The sequence below is a fragment of the Myotis lucifugus genome, unplaced genomic scaffold (genome assembly GCF_000147115.1).
Source record: "Myotis lucifugus unplaced genomic scaffold, Myoluc2.0 scaffold_208, whole genome shotgun sequence".
In the NCBI taxonomy this organism is placed as follows: Eukaryota; Metazoa; Chordata; class Mammalia; order Chiroptera; family Vespertilionidae; genus Myotis; species Myotis lucifugus.
The window spans coordinates 832,658-842,016 of NW_005871256.1; the positions used below are offsets into that span (position 1 = coordinate 832,658).

General features: G+C 56.1%; 1 protein-coding gene across 1 annotated transcript; it reads left to right on the top strand.

Annotated features, from left to right (window-relative positions):
• The first annotated feature begins 3,014 nt into the window (after positions 1-3,014).
• MSX2 (msh homeobox 2) lies at positions 3,015-9,147 on the top strand. The gene is made up of 2 exons (XM_006097669.3): positions 3,015-3,489; positions 7,492-9,147. Exons 1-2 carry the CDS (start codon positions 3,111-3,113, stop codon positions 7,914-7,916), a joined length of 804 nt encoding a protein of 267 aa, XP_006097731.1. The 5' UTR covers positions 3,015-3,110; the 3' UTR covers positions 7,917-9,147.
• The last annotated feature ends 212 nt before the right edge of the window (positions 9,148-9,359 follow it).

A 9,359-nucleotide genomic window follows, 5' to 3' on the forward strand; every position in this document is an offset into this window, starting at 1 on the left:
CGGACGTGGAGGCTGCGGATGTGCGCGCAGGGGCCTGGGCCGCGCCCGGCCATCCCCGGGTCCCCCACTTCTTACCTGCGTGACCCGGGGCTGCACATTCAGTGCGCCCTAACCTTGGGCTTTCCACCTGGGAAATGGAGAAAATAATCCCGCCCGGAACGGTGTGTTAGGACAGATGAATGCGGGGACCGGTCCAGGCACTAACGCACCCTGGAGCGCTGAGGCTTGGTGTGACAGCTCCCGCTGGGAGCCCACCTTCCCGCCTACGAGTATGTCACCTTAGGGAGTGCTCCCTGAGTGCCAAAGCCGCCCTCCGCTACGGGCTGCACCGACTCCGCTGAGGGACGCATGTCCCCAGCCGCCCCAAGTTCTCAGCCCGGGAGGTTTTACAAAGAAGCCACAATGAACTGCACGCAGGCGGCGGTGCGCCTGGTTTTGGAGAGCTGGCCGAGAGAAAGCAGTGGATAGATTGTTACCGCTTTGGATATACAATGTTTTCTATTGATTCCCCTACACCTTTACGTAGCCTATTGAATGTAATCACCATAAGAACCGTCTCAGGTAGGGCTTCTCTCTTACTTCAGGGACTAGGAAGCAGGCTGGGGGGCGGGGGGCAAAGTGAGGTCCCGGCCAGGACGCCGGGAAAACGCAGCCACCGCAGGAGTGCCGGACAGCGCTCTTCCGAAAGGGTTCCCCCTGTGCTGAAGTCCCACCCTTTTCCCAGCAGAAGTGAGTCCCTTTCCTGAATGTTCCCACCCCAGCTGGGCGCTGGGGAGGGAGCTGCAGAAGACTCTTGGGCAGGCTGGTTGCCCCTGGGCATCTCTCCTATTCACAGGCAGCTTGGCACCCTGGCTTCCAGCACCAGGAGTTTGTTTGTTTGTTTTGTTTTGTTTTCATCTCTACCATTTTCCTATTCTGGCCTCATGCATTTCTTTTCCTGTCTGGACACCAGGAGGAGAACATGGCCTCCCCTTTTCCTGAAAAGTTCATCCATCAAAATAAAAGGGCTCCAGCAGTGTGGCTTTTTATTTTAATTTCACAGGAATGAGCCTGGGAAATGGATAAATATGAACAAGGAGTTTGCAGAGCTATAAAACAGTGGCTGGGTACAGCCCAACTGACAGCCGGAGCCTTTGGTGCACCGTGGCACCTGGGGGCTCAACGAATTTCAGGTTTGCTTCCAAGACATGCAGCCTGCACGGGGCAGGGCGCCTCTCTTGGAGGCACAGGTCATCATCTGGCTTTACCTGTCCGGTATTTGAGATGCATATCAAGCCAACCATCATCAGATGTGACTCAGGGGGAAATGCACACGTCTCCAGATCGCTCTCATAGTTGTTGTTGTTTAACTTTCTCTGATTTTCCACTTTGTTGAAGAAAAAAAGAGAAAAGAATGTGCTTGTTCCTCGTGGAGGGGGAGGGACCAGAGGGTTTAGAAGGCCGTGGTTAGGACTTCTTTACTCTTTAAGTTTCCAGGACAGTTTCTAATCACGCCGAATTAGCCGGCCATGCAGGCTGTTTTTATCCTTGGAGATTCAGATAATGCCTGTTTGCCTACCCTACCCGGCAGTTTCACTCCAGGCAGAGGTGGGGGGGGCGGGGTGGAGCAGGGCATCAGAGAGGTGCTCTGGCAGTGGGTCTGGGGGTCAAGTTTCTAAGACTTGAAGTGCTAGGAGCCTCCAAGCCTTGGCCATTTCAGTACCACAAACAATGTCCCTTCCTTACAAGGCTCTGGTAACTGGTGCTGTGTGCATGGCCCTGAGCTGGGGACTTCTGTTTCCCTCCTCACTTGCAGAAAAAATGGTTCGGATGCAGGGAAAAGCAGCTGCCGCCCAGGAGTCATCGGAGTCTTGGCCCAGCGGCCTGCAGACATCCCAGGCCTCTGTGCAGTGAAGCTGGCTCTCCCCTTCCCTGGGCCGAGAAGCAGAGGCAGTCGTCAGTAAGGCTTGAGATGGAATTCCCCAGGTCCAATTGGGAGTGGGGTGAGATCTCTCTCTCTCTTTCTCTTTTCCTTCCTTCCTTTTAAAACCAGGTGTAATGTATGAAAATGTGCTTCCCCCAAAGGTCCAGAGGCCTGGGGTGTGCAACCTGGGAGCCCTGTGTCTCTGAGACTCGCAGGAGGGAGGAAGGCATTAGATACTATCGTGCCTGTCTTCCCTTGTCCTCCTCCAAGGCAAACACTGGCACCCAAACGCACAGGACAAACACAGGCCCAGACAAACGCAGGAACACAGACTGCGCCTGGGCCGGAGGAAAAGGCCGGCAGGAGCCGCCAGAAAGGGGGTTCAGGGAAAAGGAACCCCAGGGACTCCAAGAGTGCACTGGTTTCCTCCTCGCGTGGAAGACGTGGGGAGCATTGTCTTCGTTTGTCCAGTCGGGACTGTGCGGGAGAGGGCAGCCCCTGACCCCCTCTGGGGCTCTCTGTGGCCTCTCCTCTGCCAGGCGCTTAGGTAACAGCGGGCGCCCACGGGCACTCACTGAGAGCGAACTCCTCCGCGGAGCGCCCCGATTGCTACTCCCTTTCGCGAGGGGGGCTGGCCCGGTTCAGTGCCGACATCTAGAGTTGCGCAGGTAGCCCAGCTTTGGCGCATAGTAGGCGCTTCCTACATGTTTTTGCAATATTAGCTGCAGGCTTGAAACGCGTTCCAGCAGCGTGGGGGTGGGGGGTGGGGGGGGTGTGATACAGACCCGGGGCGCCTTTTCAAAAGAGGGGTCAAAAGAGAGAAGAAATGGGACTCGGAGAACTTCCTCTTTAAATAATCGGCCTTAATTACGCCTTGGACTTTTCAGCTTTGGCGTGATTATAACCCTTGAGGGATCGCCTAATAACAACTCTGCTGACTGCTCCTGTAATTAACTCCTAATTTATTTCAAACAGGGGGGAGGGGAGAAAGGACCAGCCTCTGCCGCCAGAGCCAATGGGAGGCGAGCGTTCGTGACGTCAACGCCAGGGCCGGCGCGGATTGGCGGGCCCGAGTCTCCCACTTCCCCTTGGAGGAAAGGCTCGGCTCCCGGCGCGCCCCTCCCGTCTCCCCCCCAAAAAGTTTGAGTCGCCGCTGCCGGGCTGCCAGCCGAGTCGCGCGCCGGGACCTACGTGGGGCAGAGAAGTCATGGCTTCTCCGTCCAAAGGCAAGGACCTGTTTTCGTCGGATGAGGAGGGCCCGGCGCTAGGGGCCGGGCCGGGCCCGGGGCCTGGGGGCGCCGAGGGGGCGGCGGAGGAGCGCCGCGTCAAGGTCTCCAGCCTGCCCTTCAGCGTGGAGGCGCTCATGTCGGACAAGAAGCCGCCCAAGGAGGCGTCCCCGCGGCCCGCCGAGAGCGCCTCCGCCGCGGCCACCCTGCGGCCGCTGCTGCTGCCGGGACACGGCGCCCGCGAAGCGCACAGCCCCGGGTCGCTGGTCAAGCCCTTCGAGACCGCCTCGGTCAAGTCGGAAAACTCCGAAGACGGAGCGGCGTGGATGCAGGAGCCGGGCAGATACTCGCCGCCGCCGAGTGAGTGCGCGCCCGGGCGGGGACGCCGGGTGCTGGAGGGAGCCGGGGCGGGTTTCCAGGCAGGGGGTTCGGAGAGCCCTCGGCACCGTGCGCCCCGGAGAGCAGGCGCAGCTGGTTCGGGCCCCCGGGTATCCCCCGAGTTCCGCGCGCCGGCTGCATCCTGGACACCCGTGGGCACTTGCGCAGCGCGTGGCCCGGGTCCCCTCGCTGTGCAGAGGGCCGCGCGCAGCTGCGGACTCGCTGGTCCGGGGCGGGCGAACCCTCGCTGGGTTTGCGGGTCGCCTCCCTTGGTTTTCTCTAGCCCCCGGCCCTGCGCTTCGGCCACTTGGCTTACTTTTGTTTCGCTGCCACCAGGGTCTGGGGAGCGAAGGGGGGTGTGAAGTTCACAGCCCCGCGAGGTGTGCCCTCCTTTTAACGACGAGCCAGCTGAAATCTAGCCCGATATTGGGTGGACATCCTGATCTCCCCTGGGTCCCGGGGCGTCGAAGCAGGACCTCGCGAAGGGAAGGCGGCAGAGGCTGATGCGGGGCTGATGTCCCCGCCGCCGGCACCTCGCCGAAGAAGTCCCGAGCTTCGCTGGGAGCGGGCCGGGGCTGAAGCGAGGGGTGCCCCGCTTGGCTCAGTGATCATGAAAGGCTTCCCTGGGCGCCCATCTCAGCAGACCCCAGTCATCGCTGGAGCCCCGAGGCGCAGGCAGAGGCGGGGACCTGGGGCTGCCCCCTTTCTCAGACACCCAGACTTTATTTTAAGAAGACTGACTTGACTGGCAGTGGCCGAAGTGGGCCGGGGCCCTGGTGTCCGAGCCAGGCTGCTCTGGGGTGCCCTGGCCTCAGACCTTGGATCCTTCTCCCCAGAGGGACCCAGCAGAGGTGCTCACACCTGCACCCCGCTTCCTGCAATGAGGCGGGCGGGGAGTCGGCCCAGGAGAGGGGTGGCGTCCTCAGCTTCAGCATCCGTGTTGGGGCCCTGGGGCCTTCTGCAGGTTGGAAGTCATTCCCCACAACTTTTACGTCTCTCTCCGGGCCTTTAAGAGTTCTCTGCCCGCTGTACCTCTGGGCAAGGTGGGCAAGAGGGGGCTTGTGGAGGGACGTTTTATGCAAAGTCAGGAGACGCCTCTCTCCACTTCCATCCGTCAGCCCTGGAGGCTGGAGGTGCACAGTATTTTGTGAACAAAACCAGGCCATCTTCCCCGGCGTCGGAGGCTGTCCCCTCCGGCGTCTCTCTCCACCCTGATAGAAACTCCAAAAGATTCAAAGGGCGTGGAGATTAAGGACTCAAAGAATTTAAATACAAGTTTGCTCAGTGCTTTATAGCACTTTTAACCAAGTTATCTTATCTGATCTCTGTGGCCAGAGCCGGCCTCCTGGGAACAGATGAGGACTTTGCAGCCGAGTTCAGAGGATTCAACACACCCAGCTTGGGCTTCACAGAAAGAAACTGGGCGCCACGGAATGACAGGGCTCGTCTGGACACTCTAACATGCCTTGCCCTGAACCTCACTGCGTGATCAGTATTGCTTACCCATTTTATTGATGGGGAAATAGAGGCTCGGGAACTTTAAGGGACTTCATATGTTTGACAACTATTGAGCGCCCCACGGGTTCCTAGGCCTGGGCCCACATGCCCCGCGGCACACGCAGCTTTCGGGCCTTCCAGGGAGACATGTCCAGAGGTCAGAAGTCCCACTTCCTCAGGCCTCCAGGTTCTGGGACGGCCATTCCCCCACTGACCTCGGTAAACAACCCCACCACAAAGCGTAACCCAGCTTCCCTGCTGAGTAAGGCCGCCTTGGGCCCTGGAGCTGACCTTCCCATAAGAAAAGCTGGAGATTCCGAGAAAGGACTTCATTTTAAAACAAAAAGTGGGTTATTGGTGCTTGGGGCCTGCTGAGGCCACAGGAGTGCGGGGGTAGGAGCCAGGTCCCCGGAGCTCCCGGGGAGGGAGCCTGGGGCGGGAGGGAGCCACCCGCCCGGGCCTGGTTTTGTTATTCAGAGGAAGTGGGATAAATGCTGTTTTGCTTTGTATAATCGCATCCTTCCTCTGCCTGGTTTAAAATTGGGGGGTGGGGGGGAGGAGTGGGGGGCCGAGAGGAAGCGTCCCAACTTTTCGGCTTTGATGCCCGTGTGCGATCCCCGTCTCCCGGATTTCATAACTCACACGCAGCCCCCAGGAGGGACCGTGCCGGGAACTGGAGTTGCTTTCCCACTTAGCACAGGATCCCGCCGAGACCCTGGGAGCTGGGGACCCGAGCCCCCGCCGCCCGGTCCTCTGGAGCCCGGCCGTTCACGCGGCTGAGGACGTCCCGGGTCCTGGAGGCGCCAATGGTGTGGTTAGGTTTATTTGTCAGTTAAGGAGCGGGTGCCCTGGTTCACTTAGGGATTAGCATTTGCAGAAGGTCCGTCTCTGTGGTCCTTCTCGCCCACCCCTCCCAGAATGCTGGCTTTCTGGTTGGTTGCCGAACCCACTACCTTTCTTTCAGTCACTTAACGTGATGGTTGGTCATGTCACCCGGGACAGGTCCACTGCTTGCTGGAATTGGCGGCTGGGCTGGGACCTGTGCTGTGTCACCCTCCCTTACGAAGTGTAAACTCTTGGGCCACCAAAGTAACAAAACAAGAAATGCGACATTCTCCCCCTGAGTCCTTGCAGTCGTTGTAACTGCGGCTCCACTTGGAAAATTAGCATAGCTCGTAAAAGCCAAACGCAGCCAGTTAATTGTTTAGCAACCTGCCCCCCAGCGCCTCCCCCTCCCCCTCCCCTTCCCCTCCCCTCGAGGAAGGAAGCCCTAAGTGAGCTGATGCCCTGGGACTGCCTGCGAGGTGCCCGGTCAGTCCCGTGGCTTCTGTCATCGAGTCCAGCGAGGCACGGAGTCTGATGCTGCTGGCGTACCTTCATTTGGCTTGTTATTGCCTCTCTCCGAACCCTGGCGACAAACGAAGCATTTACACGTTGGCTCCACACCATCGCATAATGGGCCCGGATGACTAAGATGTCATCACATGCTCTCCATCCCCAGGCGGCGTGATTTCCCCTGACATTTACGTTTATGGGCGAGCTAATTTTTCTCTCCTTCTTGGTATAGTTTATATTCCAGAAGCACCCGGCCAAAAAGCTCAGCCCACATCTGTAAAGTGATGTTCAAGTTTTATCATCTGTAGACGGGATGGAATGACAGCTGTGGCGGTTTACTGCGTGGGGCTGCTCCCCCCTCGCAAGATGCTATTAATTTACCACAGACCCTGTCTGCAGGGTTACCCTCCGCCAGTGTGCGGATACAGCCCAACGCGTCCTGGGGCAGAGAGGGAGCCGGCTCGCTTTTATAAGATCCTTCTCATTTTCTTGCCCATATGCAATTTTGTCAGCATCCACGGGAAGTGAGGACTATTTGGAATCCATCCCCCCATATTATTGATTTCTGGTTTTAGCGCAAGAGAAGAAGAGGGAGGGAGAGAGAGAAACATTGATGTGTTGTTCCACTTATTTGTGCATTCATTGGTTAATTCTTGTATGTGCCCTGACCAGGGGTCCAACCCAAACCTTGGCTTTTCAGGAAGATGCTCTAACCAACTGAACTCCTCCCCCCCCCCCCATTTTAACGAGGAGAAATTAAGCTCAGAAGAGATGGGGGTTTGATCTTAGGAACCAACCACTTGACTCCCTTGACTTAGGAGAGGTCTGTTCTTAGGAGTTCTATTTCCATTGCTCTAAGGCTGTTTATTTCCCATAAAGTTCTGTTACACCGTTAAATTCCCAAACGTTTTAGCAAAAGCCTCCATTTTTTAAGATGAAGTAATTTATCTATTTAAATATCAATTTTTCTTAAAATGAAGTAATTTATCTATTTAAATATGGCCCTCCATCCTACTCCTCCCCCCCCCCCCCAAAAAAAGAAACCACCCACACTGGCTCTGACACAGGTATCCGAAAGATGCAGAGGGGGCCCTGGCGCGGGACCCCTGGGAGAGGGCCTGGCCGTGCTAACCGCTCCCTCTCTGCCCCCAGGACACCTGAGCCCCACCACCTGCACGCTGCGCAAGCACAAGACCAACCGGAAGCCGCGCACGCCCTTCACCACGTCCCAGCTCCTGGCGCTGGAGCGCAAGTTCCGGCAGAAGCAGTACCTCTCCATCGCCGAGCGCGCCGAGTTCTCCAGCTCGCTGAACCTCACAGAGACCCAGGTCAAAATCTGGTTCCAGAACCGGAGGGCCAAGGCGAAAAGACTGCAGGAGGCCGAACTGGAAAAGCTGAAAATGGCCGCGAAGCCCATGCTGCCCTCCGGCTTCAGCCTCCCTTTCCCCATCAACTCGCCGCTGCAGGCAGCCTCCCTCTACGGAGCGTCCTACCCTTTCCATAGACCTGTGCTCCCCATCCCGCCCGTGGGACTCTACGCGACGCCTGTGGGGTACGGCATGTACCATCTCTCCTAAGGACGACCGCGCCCTGGACTCCGGGACGAGGCTTGTTCCATGGGTCCCCCGCCCTCGCCAGGAGGCGCCCCGCTCTGCCAACCTCACACGCACCACCCCGAGCAGCCAGGCTGGCGGGCCGCCGCCGCATTCGTCCTGGGGGCTGGAGACCCCAAGCTCCGTGTTCGTGGTGTCATTTCCCAGACACCCCCTTCTCCTCTCCCAAAGATCGGCTCTGATGGTTTTTATATATAAATATATATCACGAAACAGAACGCATTTTTATACAGCAGACGTCAAAATCCAAGTTATTTTGAAAGGCGAAATTTATATCTAGACTTTTTTATATCTATCACCCTAACAGACTGCTGACGTTCATTTGTGTGGGGGTTTTTTTTTTCTTCTTAGAGGGGGAGACAAATTGTTTTCTAAATTTGCTGAAATGTAGTGATTTTGGTGGGACGATCGGCTTTTGCTTAAGGAAAACAGATATTAGAATTAGACAAAGTGCATAGGCCATCGATAGGGAGAGGTTCCTGAGTGACAGGCACAGGACGCGGTACAGTCTTCCAGGCACCCGACTAATTACAGGCTACATATTCGGCCCTATTTGCCCCCTGCACATTGCGACATTGTTACCCAGTTAAACGTTTACTTTTTTTTTTTGTAAGATCAATAAAAGGGGTCTGAGAAGACTGAGCCAGCCTCGGGGCAAAGTGGGAAATGGAAGTACTTCCCTCCAGGCCGTCGCTTAACTCCATTTCAGATCATTGTCCGGAGGAATTGATGGTTTCTGTGAAATGCTCTAGGTCAGTCCTCACACGTTGCAAAAGTGATGCGGGGGGAGGGGGTGTAGTTAATTCTCTGCTTAAATAAATGTCTTGTAACCATTACCTATATGCTACATATTCTTGGACAATGAGTAGATCCAGAAAGAAAGAAAAATCCTGCTTTCTCTGTGTGTGTACCTATTGTATATGCTAAACGTATTAGGAAAATTTATATCCTTTTTTAACATGTTGGGGGCCGAGGGTGAAGCCATGTTTTGACTTGCTAAGCACCGGGTGTCTCACAGCCCACTTAGCTCCCTGGTATTTCATCTTCCCATCCATCTCCCCGCCCCACCTCCCCCCCAACCAGTATACTTCATCCCTTTGAAAGGGTGTCTTGTATAATTTTATATATTTTATTGAAGAGTTATTTCTTATCTCTTATTCCGAATTAAATTAAACATTTGTTTTATTGCAGTAAAGTTTGTCCCAATTTAATTATTTCAAGAGGCAACCTCTCTCGGTTCTTCGTTGGGCTTTGCTCAAAAAATGCCACCCAAATGGGGGGAGGAAGGCTGCTGATTTTTATTATTTTAATGCGAATCAATCAAGAGTTTTGGCCAGATTCAGCGGGGGGGGGGGGGGGGGGCGCGGACCATTGAAAACTGCAAAATACTTTGAAATATTTCCCCTG